Source organism: Sturnira hondurensis, unplaced genomic scaffold (assembly GCF_014824575.4).
Source record: "Sturnira hondurensis isolate 20B ecotype Veracruz unplaced genomic scaffold, ASM1482457v3 Scaffold0000167, whole genome shotgun sequence".
In the NCBI taxonomy this organism is placed as follows: Eukaryota; Metazoa; Chordata; class Mammalia; order Chiroptera; family Phyllostomidae; genus Sturnira; species Sturnira hondurensis.
The window spans coordinates 1,101,934-1,120,237 of NW_028072798.1; the positions used below are offsets into that span (position 1 = coordinate 1,101,934).

Here is an 18,304-nt window from a genome sequence, read left to right on the forward strand (position 1 = left end):
TCATCTTGCCAACTGAAAGGCTGTGGGTTCGATTTGTGGCCAGACACATGCCTGTGTTGTGGATTTGGTCGTAGTTGGGGTGCATACGAAGGCAACTGATCAATGTTTCTCTCACACTCATGTTTCTCTCTCTCTCTTTCTCCCTCCCTGCCCTTCTTTCTAAAAGAAGTAAGTAAGCAAGTCTTCAGGTGAGGATTAAAAAAATGTAATCAGGAAAAGGAATTAAAAAAAAGATTTTTCCTTCTTTTTGATGATTTAGATATTAGGCTTATTGAAATGTGGATAAAGATAAATGTTATCTCAGTATTTCATTTATTTTTATGGCTGTTCGATCTTGTTTAAAATTTATCAATTTTAGAGAGAGGAAGAGTGAGAGAAATATTAGTTCTTGTTGTTCATTTATTTGTGCATTCATTGGTTGATGCTTGCCTGTGCTCTGACCAGGGATTGAATGCCCAACCTTGGTGTGTCAGGATGATGCTCTAACCAACTGACCTACCTGGCCGGGGCTGTTCAGTTGTTATTGTTAAAAAGAAATCACTGTTTGTGCGAAACCAGCTCAAGACTCAGAAGGAAAGACTGGAGAGCAACGAACTGCACGTGAACCTCCTGCGGCAGAAGATAGCCCAGCTGGAGCAGGAGAAGCAGCAGCGGACAGCCCTGGCTGCGGAGAGGGACGAGGCTGGTGTCACCATCCAGAGGTTGCAGAAGAAGGTGGAGAGGCTGCAGAAGGAGCTGAGTGTGTGTCGAGAATCCAACACTGAGCTCAAAGCCAAACTGGCTGACACCAATGAGCTGAAGGCAAGTGCTTGGCTTCCTTTCCTTGCTGCCTTCTGCTTGTCACCCTAACAGCTTATGGGACAGAGTACCTAGCCTTACCATGGACATGCTAGGAAAAAAAAAGATAAAAACTTTTTGATTTTCCCAAGTTGTGGGAAAAATGCAAAATTACCCGGATTAGCATATTAGGTTTACTTAATGTCTATTTAATATTTGAAATGAAGTGTCTGTACGAAAGGTCACCCCAGAAGGGTGATGTTAAGTGCAAAAAATAAAAACACTTCCTGAAAGTGTGGGTGACGACAATATTTGGGGTCATGTAGGGATTCATCGTGGAGGAATTTGCTTAGGAAGAATGAGACAGGAAGACACGCTCTGGAGAGGGGTCCGGCAGGTGCTGGCATGTGATGTGGTTCCCTGAAGGCTGAGTTACACCAAGTGGTGAGGAGCGTGGACAGACTGGGTGACGTGCTTCCTGGATTTGAGGGGTTCACCTTCCAATAAGCAGAAGAAGAGAATTAAAACTTAAAAGAATTTAGTCAAAATACTTAGGTGGCATTGATAGGTAATTTCATTTGCACACATCGCATTTTAAATGTTAATGTCTGCCAGGCACCAGCACAGAGGGCAATGTTTGCACACATCGCATTTTAAATGTTAATGTCTGCCAGGCACCAGCACAGAGGGCAATGTCGTCCTGGCTCTTGGCAGACAGGTGCTCCAAAGCAGACTTTGGGAATGTTTCCTGATCTGGAAATAGGCAGGCAGGGAGAAGGAATCTGGGATTAGGCCGGGCCTGGAGTAGGTGCAGTGGGGACCCTGTTGTAGGAGATATTCCCCACTGTATAAATTAGCTCTTTCTCCCCTGCCCCCACTGAAGCCGTTCTAAGCTGAGGCTCATTTCCCTGGTGGACAGACACGGCCCAGGAGAGGAGACATATTTAACTACAAGGGAAGGGGGAACAAGGGAGAGCGTCGGGAGGTACTCCATGGTTGGAGAGAACATGTTAAGTAACTATCGACACAGCCCTCAAGCCTTGGGACTCACCGTTGGGGTGATCGTGTGCTGGGATGGGGGTGGAATCCTCCAGGCCTGCATGCCACTGCTCCCGCTCGGCCCAGAAGGGCCTGACAAAGGTGCTGAGGCAGGTGGCCTAGATTGCACCCTGATTCGTGGGGCCTGAAGTTCCATGTGATGTGCATTCCAGGTGGACGTGGTAGATAAGGAAAGACGCCTGCTGGAGGGCTCCTTGTGAGAGCAGGTGGGGGTGGGACAATGTGAGCTGCATCTGAGGCGCTGGGGCAGATCACCTGAGCTATGGTCCAATGGCAGATACAGCCAGGCCTGGAATTAGCAAGGGTCAATGCCCAGGCCTTGGCCTTGATCAGTGAACCCTCACAGATTTCACCAGTCTGCTATCAGACACAGCACAGATTCAGGGTCAGTATGAGGGCTGGAATCATCCCTCCAAACACCACGTGGATTTTCCTTCACCCAGACACTATCTCAGGAAGAGGGAGGGGAGAGAGGAGTCCTTGAAAGATTGAGCAATGTGTGATTGACAACAAATTTTAGACCAGAGGAAACACGGTTAGTTACAAAATACCATCAGCTCTCACAGTTGGGATGATGGTAGCAGGAGTTGGTTTCTTACTTCCAAAGAGAACACAGCTTGTCCTAAAGTTGTCCTGCTGTGACTTCACACTGGCTCCTCCTGACCTGTAGGATGCGAGGCTTTTTCATCTCCAGGCTGGATACATGTGTGCCCTGCTGGCTTCCTGCTAACTTCCTGGCTTAGGGGGCCACAGGAGCCCTGCTTTGTTAGAGAGAATAAAGGGCCCCTAAACCCTTCCAAAGAAACCAGAAAGAAAACTAAGAAATGGAGACCAGTGGTAAGATAGGTAGTAGTGGGGGAAGGTTCTGGAACAAAACCAGAAAAGGAACTTCATAGGCTAAGGCGTAATATAGATCTTTGAAACTTAATCACAAGTTTGTTTTTTTTTAAAGATTTTATTTACTTATCTTTAGAGAGGAAGGGAAGGAGAGAAGTATCAATGTATGGTTGCCTCTCATGAGTCCCCTGCTGGGAAGTGGCCTGCAACCTAGGCATGTGCCCCAAATGGGAATCGAACTGGCGATCGTATGGTTCGCAGGCCCACCCTCAATCCACTGAGCTACACCAGCCAGGGCACAAGTTTGTTTTCTATTCCACTGAATTTTTCTCTTCTCTTTATTATTTGCTTTCTTCCTGTTTCATTTTGCTGTTTTTTTCTTTCTTGCTGAGATGCGTACCAGCCCATTAATTTTTAGTCTTCCTCCTTTTTTCATATATAAATGTATGGTTGTGAATTTCCCTCTAAGTATTAATTTAGCTGTATCACCAACGTTTTAATACATAATAGCTTGGTTGTCATTTGATTTAAAATATTTTCTAATTTTCTTTGTGCTTTTTTTCTTTGATACTTAGGTTATTTAGAAGCACATTCCTGTCTTTGCAAATATTTGGAGATTTTGTAATTTTCTTTGTTGAGGTGATTTGAGGTTTAGGATGTTGTTGCTTTCTGTCAGGGAGGATTTTATTTCCTTCTTCCAGATTCCAGGCGGCATTTTAACCTCGTAGCTCAGGACCCTCTTCCTCCACATCCAAGCCTTGAGCTGTTTGAGTGCCCTCTATTGCCTGAAGTAAAGTCACACACCAGAGTGAGAGTTTACTCCCACCCCGACCCAGTTCCCTTCCTCTTAAGATGCAGCCTTTCTGGTTCCCAGTCCAAAGCAGGAATGATTTATCAGGGGTCCCCCAGAGGCAGGAGCCAGGCTCTGAGTCCTGTGCCCTATCTCGGAAAGGTTGACAAAATGCACCTGAGCCCCTCAGCTGCCCCTCCCAGATTAGCAAATGTTCCCATGGAACAAAGGACTTCAAAGACTTTGTGTACTTTTGAGTTCCTAGCCTCTCCAGATGTTGGCCCACTAGTTTTTTTGGCATCTTCTTACCTCTTTGACTTTTTAAGATTTTTTTTTCTTTCCCCTCTTAAACTGTATTCTGTGGGAGAGTTAGTCTGAACTATCCGGTCTCCCTCTCCACGGCAGAAGACATTGAAAGCATCCGTTTCATGGGGCAACACACAATTCCCTGGGCAGGTATGTGACAAACTCCACTTCATAGATAACAAAGAAGTGGCAGAGGAAGAAGCTGCTGGAACGTCAGCTACCTCGGATTTCCGGGGCGGCGCTCGCTGAGTTTTTCCGAGTGTACTCTCCACTTTGCAGAACCCAGATCTGTGGAGCAAGGTTTTGTCCAGCCCACCTGGTACCTATGTGAGGCAAACATTTAATCTTCTCTAAAGCCCCTCTGATCCCCCTTAAAATTCCTCTACTTGGGAGGGAAGGGAAGCTGTAGTTCAGCATTGCTTTCTGGGGTTGGATAAAGATGAAAATGGCTCCCATAACTCCTGCTGAATCATTACGTACCATTGCAGGAAGGAATGAGAAATAAAGCAAACTGGGACTTTTAAAACAGGGAAGTAATTTAGCGTTTTAGATGTCAAAGAGACGGACGTGTTTCACTGACAGGTGTGTCGATGGAATAACCCAACTACTTCAGAGACATGTCTGGTGGAAAGGTAAACAGCACCGTAGACTTTCATACACGGAGCTCTGTGAGACTCTACAAAGCAGAGGGCAAGAGAATGACATTGGGCGCTCTGGGTGACCCCCAGAGATAATTAAGTGGGAGTGATGTGGAGGAAACCTGGTGCATGTTAGCTTCCCAAAAGAAGGAGCTGGGTGAGGTTTCCCTAATTAGACCACGAGTGGGTTTCAGACCCCACGTAAGGTGATGATGGCAGATGTGGTGTGAGCTGCCTGACTTCCTGTCCCTAGTTCCCTCCGCCATTTGGCCGGGAACTTACCAACACATTTGCCCTTTCTCATGTGGTAATGTTATTTCTGTCCTCAGGACAAATCAAGAAGCTTCACTTAGTAAGGATTTACTCAGCCTTACTTGTTATTTTAATGTTAACCCAGTTGAAAAATCTGGGTTCTTTCCATGACCAAGTGCCCATTCTCCACTATTGGCTTCCTGCTCTGGGCTTTCTGCTGTACCCACCCTTTGAATCTCAGACCACCAGACTTGCCCTGACTCTAGGAGCCTGCCATGCTTTTGCCAATTTCTCCCCAAGGAACTGAAACTCTGTCTCTGAATGAAGCTAGTGGGGCCCCACCAAAGGCTGCCAGACCTCTGTGACCTTGACCTGCAGATTCCAGCCAGCCCTCTGCATGTTTTCAAATATTATAAAGCTGGAATGCAATAACATAATGACTCCATAGACTGTAAAACGTGATATAAACATGAGCTGCATTATCACTAATTTTGGTGCTGCCGAGAGTGGTATTTGTCCTGTGGGGCTGGTGGGGCCTTCAGAATTGCAGCTCAGAGCCCCCGTAAGATTGGCCCACAGAAGCGGGGCATGGCAGACCAAAGTCATGATGGAGCAGGGACTGCCTCACCTGTGACATGAGGACCAATGTGTGGCACTCAGTGGACTTGAGTGGAGAACAGCTCAGAAATGGGGCAGTGCCTGGGGAGGGGCAGGGTGCGTGCCAGGTGCAGGCTTGGCTCCTGGAGAGGGTGTCTCCCAGGCTATGTGTGTTGGGAGTAGCATAGGGCACCTGGGCCCAGACAACCGCGTGCACCAGAACTGTGTTGGGTGAGAGGGGCCCACACTTCTGTAGCCGAGAGCAGAAGTAGAAAACGCATCCCATGTCTCTGAAACATGTCCTTGTTTAGTCTTAGTGACTTCCGCCTCAGGTCTGTGCCATCGTTTGCGTGGATTTTCCTAATGATTGACGAGTGGTCTTTTCACTTACCTTTTTCGCAAGCAAGCAGAATTCTTACAACTCAGTTTTGCTTTTTTGGGGACGTTATTATGTAATGTTGTGGTTCTAGCAATAAATAGCACCTGATTTAAGAACCTCCCATTCCGGTGTCACCCACGCAGGGCAGTGTCCTCTAGTGCGGGACACGCACTTCTGCTGGTGCACAAAATGCTTCTGGGTGGTGATGACAGGTGGTAATGGGTCTAGCGCTCAGTCCTGAAGTGGAAAATGGGCCCCCTTTAGTTTTTTTTTCTGCTTTGCTCACTATCAAGGAGAAAATCGTAATTAGATGTTATTACGTCTTTGTACTTGCTGGTCTGCTTTTTAAACAAAGACTGAGCCTGAAGTTCAGTGCTCACTGCAGGCAATGGCACCCAGTAATGCTGGTTTGTTTTCAATACACCGTGTTCGTTTTAGTATTATCTTCCATTTGTGGCAAATTCTATTGAAATCCTATAAAATTCCCCATGAAAATAAATTCAGTTAAGTTAAAAAGGTGTCTGAGAAACAAAACATTCACATGGATGATGTGCGGATATGGCAAAATTGTGGAGGCAGAGTGGAAATAACTGAAATGTGACAGTCGTTGGAGAAGTGATAATGAGTGATAATTTAACGAGGTAAGCTGGTGGGTAGAAGCTCTGATTGGCTGCTAATGACATAGTGGTAATTTCTGGGAGTCAAGGAGTCATGGGAGGAGCCGGGCAGGGGATGGGGCACATCACACGGGGTCTCAGGCATCATGCTAAGACACTTGGACACATCCTCGGGGCATACGGGGGCCACTGGAGAGTTTTAAGCAGCAGAGTGAAATTGCCAGGAAAGAGACTAAGGAGACAGATGGCACCTGGCAAAATCAGTGTGTCTCCAACACGGATTCTCCAGAATGACACTGAGACTGATAGCAAATGGCCTTCCCGTATCAGTTCCCTAGGGCTGCTGGAGCCCATGACCACAACCTGAGGGGCCTAATACTACAGACACGTATTATCTGGCAATTCTGGAGGCCAGAAGGCTGAATTGAGGCGTCGACAGGCTTGATTTCTCCTGGAGGGTCAAAGGGGAAATCCGTGCCCTGCCTGGATTCTGGCCCCTCATTGCTACTGGCCATCCTTGGCGTGTAGCTGGATAATTCTGATTTCTGCCTCCATTTTCTTGTGACCTTCCACTCTGTGTCTCTCCTTTTCTGTCTCTGGACCGTAAGGATGGTCCATCACTGGGTTTACTCCCCGGCCCAGTGCAGCGCGATCTCATAATGAGATCCTTACCTGAATTATAACTGCAAAATGGTATCCTTACTTCAATTATACCTGCAAAGGTATAATTGACTACTGAGTTGCATCAGTAGTCATTCCCCATTTTCTGCTCCCACATCCTCTGGAAACTGCTATTCTACTTTCTGTCTCTGTGCATTTGCCTGTTCTGGACGTTTCGTATGAATGGAATCGTACAATACGTGGCCTCTTGCTGCTGGCTGCTGCTTCTTTGTATGTTTTAAGGCTCACTCATGTTGTAAGCAGTACTTCATTCCTGTCTGAGTCAGTGTGCTCCAGAGAAACAGAACTGAGGTGCGTGTGCTTGTGCATGTGTGTGCATGTGCATGTGTGTGCATGCCTGTGAGAGAGAGAGAGCGCGCACCTCAGGCTGGAGACCCGGGAAGAGCCAATGTTGCAGGTCAAGTCCAAAGGCAGTCTGCCGGGAGAATTTCTTTCCACCCAGGGTCAGTGTTTTATTCCATTCAAGTCTTCAACTGATTAGATGAAGCCCATCTACACTTTGGAAGGACAGTCTGCTTTCCTCAAAATCTGCTAACTTAACTATTAATCCCACCCTAAAATACCCTCACAAAATATTCCTAAAAATGTTTGATGAAATATCTAAGCACAGTGGCCCAGCCAAACTGGCACACAAAATTAACCATCACAGTTCCTTCTTATGGCGGAATAGATTTCATTGTATGAATGTACCACGCTTTGTTTTTCCATCTAGCATTTGATGGACATTTGGATTGTTTCCACTTTTTGGCTGTTATTAATAAAGCAGTTGTGAACACTCATGTGCAAATTTCTATGTGCATTTATGTATCTGCTGGAAAACCACGGTTGAAGGCTGTGACTTTGGGGTCATTGAAGTCTCTCTCTTTAAGATATCTGAAATTTCCCCTGAATTCTAGATCAGGAAAAAGCAGACCTTTCCAGATGAACTATTCAATTTCAAGTTGCCAAGCAGACCTCAGTATGGCAGAACTCCATTTTTGAAAGAAAGATATTCTTTTGTACGTTTCACATCCCTTTGTTTGTACATATGTGAGCAATATTGTAATAAAATCAGTCAAAATGATTTTATTACAATATTGCTCACATATGTACAAACTTAACACTATATAGAAATTTCTTAATCTTACTACATTTTTGCTGTTATAAAATCCAAACCAATTTAGAAATTAAGTAAAGAATAAAAACATACTTAAAAAATTAGCAGTATTAATTTAATAATCTAGATTGTATCAATTTGTAAAATCATCATTTATAAGACAGTGTGCTACTTATTGCTTTTGGTGCAGGTTCTTCTGAGGTTGGCACACCTATAGGTTCAGTTGCTTAAAGGCAGAGTAATTATTCTACCATGAGCATTATTTTATTAGTGCAGAAACTTTGCACATACACTGTGACATGGTTTGGCCTCCCCTTGGCATGGACACATTATTTACATATAAATTCTGCCTTTTCTCTTTTCTCCTTAACCTTCAGTAATTGAAATAGGAGTATACTAAGTAGCACAAACAGCCTTATACACAGTGCAAATGTGAGCAATGAAATCGTATGGCAGAACTTTTTAGGGTCTGGAAGACACTTAGTGTAACTCATATAATGCCAATTGCTTTGTAGGCTATATCGGTTATGATTAATTTTAGTTGAGTAGACTTAAACATTCCCTGCCCCCACCCCACCCACCCCACCCATAAGACAGTGGCTTAGACAGGAGAGGTATGTATTCCCTTTGGACTGAAAAGCATGGAGGGAAACATTTTATACCTCGTGGGATTGCTCCAGGGTCATCAGCATCCTTTCCACTTCACCACCCCAGCAATGGCATTCAAATGCCACCTCTTAGTGCAAGCTGGCTGCTGGGACTCTAACCTCATCTCAGTCACCAGGAGGAGGAAAGGAGGAAAGATGCCCTGCACGCCACTTTGTACGTCTGGGTCAGCCAGGACTCAGTCCCTGAACCTCAAGCAGGTAAAGTCAGCCTGAGAAATGTGTCCTTACTCTGGGCAGCATGAAAGAAAGGAAGAGTAGGCATTTGGTGGAGAGCTATCAGCTTTATGCCTGTGCCCAGCGGTCCAATTGTAGCATGGAGCTGTGGCCGCAAATCAGGAGACAAAACCAAACACGAATGGAAAGCCAATATTATCTTCATTGTAGTCTCTCAAAGGGACACCAACAGGGAATCAAGAACACTCTCCAGCCACCAGCAGAGATCTCTCCCTCTTGCTGCCCCTGTCGATAATCTCCACACAAGACATTGCTCCCCAGGCTGCTTCTCCACTCTGGAACTTTCTCCAACCCAGCCAGTGCAGCCTTTTAAAACTTCCCCCCCTAACCTGCCACCTTGGGCTCAGCTCTGATTACACGCTCAGCTCTGATCACATGACCTTGGGTGTACACACCAAGCAGAACCTGGAAAGGGGGTACCCTTCTGTGGTTGGAGGGGGGAGGCATGCTCAGACGGCCAAGGGGAACACCCTCCTTTGATTTCTGCTCTGGTTTCCTCCTGGTTCAGTCCTTGTGGTTCTCTGGGAGGGCATCCGTTTGGTCCCTGGGGAAACTCCCCCGAGGCTGTCCCACCTGCTGCTCGTGGTGCCTGGCTCGTGCGTTTGCCGTACGGCCTCTTGAAAGGCCCCCAGCTGGAGAACTGAGGTCCTCTGGGGGACTCAGCACATCAGTTTTTAAATTTAATCACCTTCTGTTTAGGGCCTTTGTACCTTATAACATAAGAGAGAACAGTTCACCAGATTTTGAAATTCTTTCCCTCACCGAGGCAGACACCATGGGAACCTTCTCTATCCTCGTGGGGGTCTAGGTGACATGTTAGTCTTGTTTATGACCAGATCTGTGCCACCGAAAGACCCTGAGGGACACAGTATGTCACTGAACTCCAGGTGGGATCTGGGGAGCTCCCCCGGGAGCATAAGAAGCTGGTTTAGCCCCACCCCATTCCCAGGAATCTCGTTGGTTGGGTTTGATTCAGCAAACGCAGGCTTCCTGTCACCACGAGCAGCCACCAATGGCTCCAAGTCTGTCCTGGTGGCTTGGCTCCGAGCTCCATTACTCACTCTTGCTCCTTGACAACAACAATTCGGGCAGCCATCAGGATTGTGATAAAATCTCCTGTTTTCCAGAAATTTTTGGCTATAGATTCTTCTCATTAAGACTTGATTTGTATGCTTTTCGTTCTCCAAGCTGTGTTCTGTCGCCTTTGGTAGCGAGCCCGCTGTAAATGTTTTCCAGTTCCTAGCAGAAGGGCTGAGTGTATCTCTTCTTCGTTAAGGCACGATTTTGAATTTGACACCAATCCCAGCAACTTCCCTGTTTGCCACATATTTTCTCTGCAGCAATGAGTTTGCATATGAAGGGAGGTAACTTGGTTTTAGAATTGATATTTATTGTGTCCATAGAATGTCCCTACTATGTAAAATATTTATATATTACAAATGTTTACGTTACATCCTCTCTTTATCCTGTAGTTGAGAGTTAGTCTCTCAGACTTTCTTCTTCTCTGATGTGCCCCCCATTACCCAGCGTCTGCCCTCCAAACAGGGAGGGGCGTACATGAGGGTAGTGAACACCCTGGGTTGGAAAGAAGGGGTGGAGTGAAAGGGGGGAGGCAGCAAACACGCATTGCATGGTTCACTTTGTTTTATTACTCCCATACATAATTTAAAAATGATTTTCAACAAAATTAAAACAAAGTTGTGGGTTTATTTGTTTGTTTTTGAGAATATGCTTGTAGCCTGTCTGAACTGTTAGGAGGCTCAGAACTAAATTCACAGTCTACTGATCTTCCTTTGCTCTTCGTTGGTTCATTCCGTATGCACTTATGTGTTTGTTTCAAAGTAATTTATTTTTATGCTTTTTAAAGACCTTTATAAATGCACTTGCCAATAACAGCTTTATTGAGATACAATTCACATCATAAAATTCACCCTTTGAAATGCACAATTCAGGGGCTTTTAGTGTGTTGGCAGAGTTGTGTAAACATCACTGCTATCTGATTTCCGAATATTTTTCTCCCTGCAAAGAGAAACCCTGTACCCATTAGCAGTTGCTCCCATCTTCTCCTCCCACTGGTCCTGGCCTTTTCAGGGTCTTTCATGTAAAGGGAATCATCCAGTAAGTGGTCTTCCAGGGCTGATTTTTCTCTGCAGTATCATGTTCTCAAGGTTCATCCATGTTGTAGCATGAATCAGTACTTCGATCCTCTTATTGCTGAATAGTACTCTGTTTTATGGGTAGGACACATTTCATTTATCTATTTATTACTCGATAGATATTTGGGTTTTTGCTCTGGTGATTTTGAATATGCTGTGAACATTTGTGTGCAAGTTTTATGTGGACCTAAGTTTTCAGTTCTCTTGAATACAAGACATACACCTAGGGGTGGAATTGCTGGATTGTATGCTGGCTCTGTGTTTAACTTTTTGAAACCTCGCAAGCTGTTCTTCTCAGCCACTGCACCATTGGCCACTGGGGCTAGCAGTACTCGAGGGTTCCAGTTTCTCTGCGTCGTCACCAACACTCGTTACCTTCTTTCCTTTTGACGGTGGCTGTCCAGTGTATAAGTGGCAGCTCATTTATATATTTTTAAATGAGTTTGTTTGAAAACAGTGTTGGGTCTAATTATGCAAAATACCTCAATTTTTTATTGTGGCGAAACACTGGACATAAAATCGACCACGTTAGTCATTTTTAGTGGACAGTCCAGTTAAGTATCCTTGCACCGTGTTCGTGCAACCGTCACCGCTCTGCATCTCCACAGCTTTCCCGTCATGCTCCACTGAAACCCCGTGCTCATCAAACAGAGACTTCGTGCACCCGGTGCCTGGTACCGTCTGTCCTGCACTGTGTCTCCATGACTTAGCCTGCCCTGGCTGCCTCCCATAGTGCCATTATACGGACTTGTCCCTTTGTGCCTGGTATAAGGTCTTCAGGGTTCATCCCAATTCTAGTATGTATCCGAATTTCATCCCTTTTTACTCAGGTTCTTTTTGTTAGCAGACCTAGTATAATTGGAAATGTGAAGCTAAAAAAATGTGTCTCACATCCAGGCTGCTCTGTGCTTTGGTTTTAAGATCCCAGGGCAGCGTCTTGGAGAGAGGCCCGTGCCCTCTTCCTGCTATGAGATGGAATGCAGTGGCCGTCTTCTGCCTCCCAGCCTCGTCGTGGAAAAGCCAGAAGACATTTTTCTGAGAAACTGCTGATGTAGATTTTCCTCACAGCAGCCATGAAGTCTTGCTGAGGGCAGTTTAGGTGGGGCTCCCCACTGGTAAAACAGCAACAGAGGAGACATTTTGCTCTCCTTACTGCTGTAGACCAGGAACGACCCATTGGTGGGGGCAAAAAGGGCAAGTTGCTTTTTGCCCAGGAAACTCAGAGAGCCTGCGTGAAAGTACCAGCAGTATTTAATAGTTAACCCCAGAATCATGCTACATACCATGTGTCTCGTGGATTTTCCAAATAATGGCACTCTGATATGTTGTTTATAAACCCTAACTGCCTTAAGACATGTTTGTCAGGCACATGTGTTTGGCAAAGTCTGTCTAATTGGAATGGATTTCATCCTTTATTCATAAAAATGTTAGTAAGTGAATTCCATTGACTTCTAACTTGTCTATAAAGTTTTCCTAAATAAATAGCAAAGAAATCGCCATCATTGTCTTGTCTTGTTAGATTAAAACTTTGGAACAGACCAAGGCCATCGAAGACCTACATAAATCCAGAGACAAACTGGAGAAGATGAAGGAGAAAGCTGAGAAAGAGCTGTTGTCTGTCCAGTCGGAACTGGATGCGGCAGAGCATGAGGCCAAGGAGGACAAAGAGAGGAGCAGGAACGTGATGGAGGTGGTAGCCAGCGAAATGAGGACCCTGAAAAAATCTCTGGAAGAAGCAGAAAAGAGAGAAAAGCAGGTGGGTAGAAATGTGGTGATGAAATCTCCTCACTTAGGAAAGATGGCCCAACTCAAAACCCTGATCACTGTTCACTTCATAAACAATTTACAAGAGCTTTCTATGTCATTTCAACGTCTCTGCCTGCCGTCTAGCGTCTTTTTGGCATTGAAAGAACCATTATGATTTACTCCGCTAAGAAAAGCAATTCCCGTTTTCATGGCACGAATTGTAGGAAACAAAGACGTTCTTATCAAAGCAACGGAGGGCCGGTGAGGAGTCAGGCTCTACATCTGCCCGTTGCCTCTGAAGGTTGCATCGCCCCACACCTTCTCGCGGTCACCATGGCTTCAGCCTCCGGTCAGGATAAACCTTATCTCCGGCAGAGATAGGTCGGGTGCAGGAAATAATCCCAAATCTCCTCGGTGGCACCCAGGCTTGAGGGCTGACGGAGGCCAGATATAAAACAGTGCTGGTTCGCCTGCTGGTTGCAAGAAGGAGAGCGCTATCTGACGAGCACATCAGGAGGTCAGGCATAAAGAGGCACGTGTGGGGCAGCCTGACCCCCGCCTCTTTTGGCTTTCATCTCACTCCCCTTCTGATGCTCCACGGGCTCAGGGTGGACTCTCATCTGAGGCTGTTTCGTCTCTTTGGCTGCCCCTGCTCTGGCTCAGGTGTCGGGCAGAGTTGAGGAAGGCCAGACGACAAGTGTGTGTTCTCAGAGAGAAATCACTCCAAATTAAGAGCTTTGACCTTATTCAAAAGGGCGAGGAAATTTGAGGAAAACGTTTTTCATCAGGGAGAAAAGTATGACATTTCCCAAACTGGGCTTGGCGTAGGAAGCAGGTTGGGGAGTGAATGAGCTTGTGGAGGGAGGGAGAGGGAGGGTTTGGAAGGCTGTTCTGGATGTAATGGTTGTCTTCAGGCTGCATCACCCCTTTTCTGAAATGAAAGGCACTACCCTGGCTGGTGTGGCTCAGTGGACTGAGCGCTGGCCTGTGAAGCAGAGGGTCACTGGTTTGATTCCTAGTCAGGGCACTCCCTGGTTAGGGGCATGGGAGAGAAAATCACACATTGATGTTTCTCTGCCTCTCTTTCTCCCTCTCTTCCCTGCTCTCTAAAAAGCAAAATAAATAAAATCTTTAAAAAAGATGGAAGACCCCTCTAGCAAGGTGTTGCCTAGATACCCCTGGTTTATCTGCTTCTGCTTCAGCCTGGAACCACCAACCCGTCTATGAGAAACGGAAGGAATGTGAGGCCATTTCCACTATCGTCTCTAGTTCCTACTCCTAACCTCCTCAATTGTGTGTGTGCATGTGTGTGTGTGAGTGTGTGTGTGGTCCCAGAGCCTCCAATGCTATGGGTTGTGAGGTGGCGATCTGTCTGATGGGATATGAGCATCGTTTAGAAGCCCTCCAGTTTTCATTAGCTCATTCTTGCTCACCATTTGTTCTACCTTTAGTTTGAGGTTCATTGTCCAGTTAACCTGCTCATGCATAAGCACTTACCACCCATGGGCACGGCCACAGCGACATTTGTCCAGTACTTTCTAGAGTGCAGAGCACACATGCAGCCATCATTTCCTTTGATTAGCATTTCCGAACAGCCCTGGGGGCTGGACTACATTTATTTCTGTCCTGGATAAAATGAAGTCTGAGTGATGTCAGAGTCTCGTGCGTGGTTTCTTACTGGGAGCCCTTGACGTGGTAGCTGATGCCACACTGCCTGGCTCATTGGAAAAGTGGTTAGGAACTTGCTGAAGGTTGGTGCCTGAAAAGACTTTAGAGGGAATTTAGTAGGCTAGCCTTCTTATTTTGTAAATGAGAAGACTAAGACTAGAGGGAGTAAGTAACTTACCTGCCTCACACCCACCTGGGTTTTTCGTGGTTTTTGTCATGGTGGCATTTGGCTTAGCAGTCGTTGAGACATTCACTGTCTCAGTTAATGTGTTTCTGTTTGATATTCCAGCTGGTGGACTTCAGGGAGGTGGTTTCCCAGATGCTGGGCTTGAGCTTGACCAGCCTTGCTCTTCCTGACTATGAAATCATCAAATGTCTTGAAAGACTGATCCATTCCCACCAGCATCACTTCGTCACCTGTGCCTGCTTCAGAGATGTGACCACCAGGCAAGATAGACACCTGCAAGGCCACTTAAAACTTCTTCATTGAACACAGTATCTCTTGAAGGGTATGAGTTAAGAGATGGGACCCTACGCTCATGTTAACAAACCCTCCAAACCTTTGAAATGTGATCAGCAGGCGAATGTTGTGCACTTTGATAATAGAGCAAGAATCCATCATCGGCAACAAAGAATCTCAAAGGCAGATACATGTTCGGCACAAAACACGCCCGTTATTTCATTTGCTGGCACTTTGGGACCCAGAAGAATTCCACTAGATCATGTGTCTGAAATGGGAAATGTCGATGAGGGCTTAACATTTGTGGGCTCTTGTGAGCCAGTGGTTCTTCTACCCAATTTAATTCTCATAATGACCACGTGGAGAAGCTTTAATATTTTCACTTTTCAACCTCTCTGAGGCTTGGAGAGGGCGTCACCCACCCAAGGGCGCAGCTGGTCAGTGACGGACGAGGATACACACCGTGCTGATTCTGTATCAAAGGCCATGTCTTCCCTGCTATTCCGCCATCCTTGGTTTCTCCAGCATCTTGTGTTGTGGGTAAAAATTGCTTGCATAGATGGAGGAAAACATCCATATGGTCAAGAATTGAAAGCCAAAAGCAACTGAGATTTCTGAGTGTAACCTGTATGAAGTTTTGAGAAAGCAGCACACCTAATTATTTGGATTAAACACGCATGGTCTGAGGTCCTTAAGAAACTTACCCGTTTCAAAATGTTGCTGCCAGATTGCGTTGGGTGGTAACTTTGAATGTCTGACCGAGGCTGATGCCAGCTCTGGAAATGGAGCCGCTAACGTGAAATCTCTAAGACGAAGACAGCCCACGCAGCTCTGTTCACCAATATATCAAATGCACTCACAGCGAGGCTACTATTTCAAAAATCAGGGTTTTATTATGACTTTCTCTCACTTTCTGCCTTCCTGGTAAAATTCTACTTCACAGGTGTTTTTTCAGGAAGTCCTATTTTTAACTTCCAAGGGAAAATTGTGTTACTCTTTTGGGTGATTCTCTTATTTCTGCTGTAGGAAATTATTTTTCAGTCCCTGAAAAAAGTGTTGGTGTCTAATTGAAGGAGAGGGGATCTAGATTACAATGAAATATTAGAAGAAAGTGAAAACTCTAGAAGAGAGGACATGAGTTTGACACTTGCAGGTTGACACATAGGCCACACATAGGGAGAATGACCAAGGGCCACCACAGCGGTGGGTCACCTCTGCTTGGCTTCTCCTTCCTGAGCAAGGACAGGGTGAAGGAACATTTCACAACTTAGTGGACACCCCCACCTGGCCCTGACTTGGGGCAGGACTTAGGTCTGTCACTTGCCGGAGGGGCAGCCTTGGATTTTCCCTGGGGGGAGCCCTGCAGGCTCTGGGGGTCCCCTTGCCACCTCCAGATGCAGTGGCCGCTGCTGCAGACCCACACTCAGCTGGAGTGGAGGAGGTGGCTCTGCCCTTGCATCCCAGGAGGGTGTGTTTTCTGAGAGGTTCTGCTCAACCCAGGCCATTGAAGGCAGTCATGGAGGGGGGACGCGTGTTGGGGGGGAGGATTGTTTCTGTACATTCTCTAAAGACAGTCTTTAATACCTTTTTATTTTCTCTGTAAATTTACTTTCCACATTATTTAAAAATACATTTAGCAGCATCATTTTAAAGACATAAGCTGTTATGTTGCTTTTCCATTTTGATTCATCATTACTTATATTTCTACATTTTTATGAGAATAAAAGTGATCCATAGTTATTCTGGGCTTTCTCTTTATTATACAAAATTACATTTGATTTATCTGAATACATGTTTATGTAATATTCCTAATAGATGACTCACACATATAGGCGGTCATATTTATCACATATAGACATATTAAGAATTCTTGAATGTAATCCTCAGTGATTCCTGGTAGGAAGAGTATATGGGCTAAGGAAAAGAAATTCTGTGCATGTGTGTAATCCATATGCACACCAATTATTTGTCCTTTGGACACGTTGAAAATCCCTATAACGAAGCCATTTCTCTCCTCGTTAAATCGCCCGTTGGTTGTTAGCTTCGTCTCTGTGCGTTCGTTCCAGAGCAGGCAGGTCAGCCCCATATTTCTGTGTCAGGCTTCATTCTTCCATAATAGCCATGTATATTTTATGTGGTCCCATAAAATGCATTAGGATGGTGTGATTGTTCTAAATAGAGTTTTAAAATATTTAACACTAACTCTTCTACCAAATACACTTGAGTGATAACTGCTGCTGAGGTTCTCATTCTGGCCGTTGTCTGAGACATTTAAATAAATGCATAGAGTATGTCAGGGAAAAAAGTTGAACCTGATTTATCTAAATTTCCAATTTTACATTATAGTCTGTCTCACGGATGAATAGAGAGTGATTCAAGCTCAATTGTGGTGGGCTGAAAACCAAAGAGTGCCTATATTATTGATATTGCAACACCACTGAGGGCTTAGAAACGGAGACTTGTTTTCCCTGGGGAAGCATTTCGTGGTGACACAGTACAACCTCTGCCCAGGATGGCTCTGTCGACTTTATGCAGCAGCGCTGTCACTGTATTGTTGCACATCCCACTTTTCATCAGCAAGAGGGGTCTGTGTGCTTCTCTTTACCCTACACAGGCCCCACACTGTTCTTCCTTCACCTTTGAATAAAAACAGTTGCGCTTTTGAGGCTCCAGCTAACTGATGTGTAACTCTTTTCTGGTCCTCATTGCTGTTACCTGTTGCAAATGGTTCACAGATTGCTTCCACCCCCATTGAGCACTGCGGTCATTTTGGGTCACTCTTATGACTCAACCAAACCCATGTGACACTCTTTCTTTAGTGTCTTGGCCTTCTCAGCTCTCATACCATTCTGTTCTGCTTCAGCCACTTACCCTAGACTGCAGTTTACAGAAATCCAATTTAGACTACCTTAAGCCCAAGAGAGAATTGGGGGGTGGGGCATCACTTGAAAGATTTGGGAGTAGACTGGTTTCAGCATGGCTAGGTCCAGGGATTCAAAATGTTCTGGGCTCTTTTTGCTCCTGTCCATCTCTCACCAACTTGATTGGTTTGCCTTTGCATGCTGGTCTCGCTTTCACCTTCCGCAGACAGGTTCCTCCATGCTGCCAGGAAAGATGGTCACAGGCAGCTACCTGATTGTTCCAACTCATGAGCTGAGAAAAAGAGAGTCTCGCTGCCTCCAGCATCTGTGGAAGAAATCTCAGAGGCTGATCTCTTCTTGGTCACATACCCAACCCCAAACCCAGCCCTGTAGCCAGGGGATGAGTTCATCGGTCTGCATCCCATGCCAACCAACCCTTGCAGTGAGGGTGGGGCAGAGTGAGGCTCCAGGAAGAGCTGTTA

General features: G+C 45.7%; 1 protein-coding gene across 2 annotated transcripts in view; it reads left to right on the forward strand.

The window, feature by feature from the left end:
* The window catches only part of CCDC170 (coiled-coil domain containing 170), an 81,555-nt gene extending 65,557 nt beyond the window's left edge, over window positions 1-15,998 (forward strand). For both annotated transcript variants that reach the window (XM_037050633.1, XM_037050727.1), the window contains 3 exons: window positions 559-801; window positions 12,607-12,843; window positions 14,791-15,998. In XM_037050633.1, coding sequence (XP_036906528.1) covers window positions 559-801; window positions 12,607-12,843; window positions 14,791-14,991 — 681 coding nt within the window. In that variant the 3' untranslated portion in view covers window positions 14,992-15,998. The remainder of the gene's footprint in view (window positions 1-558; window positions 802-12,606; window positions 12,844-14,790) is intronic.
* Window positions 15,999-18,304: the final 2,306 nt, after the last annotated feature.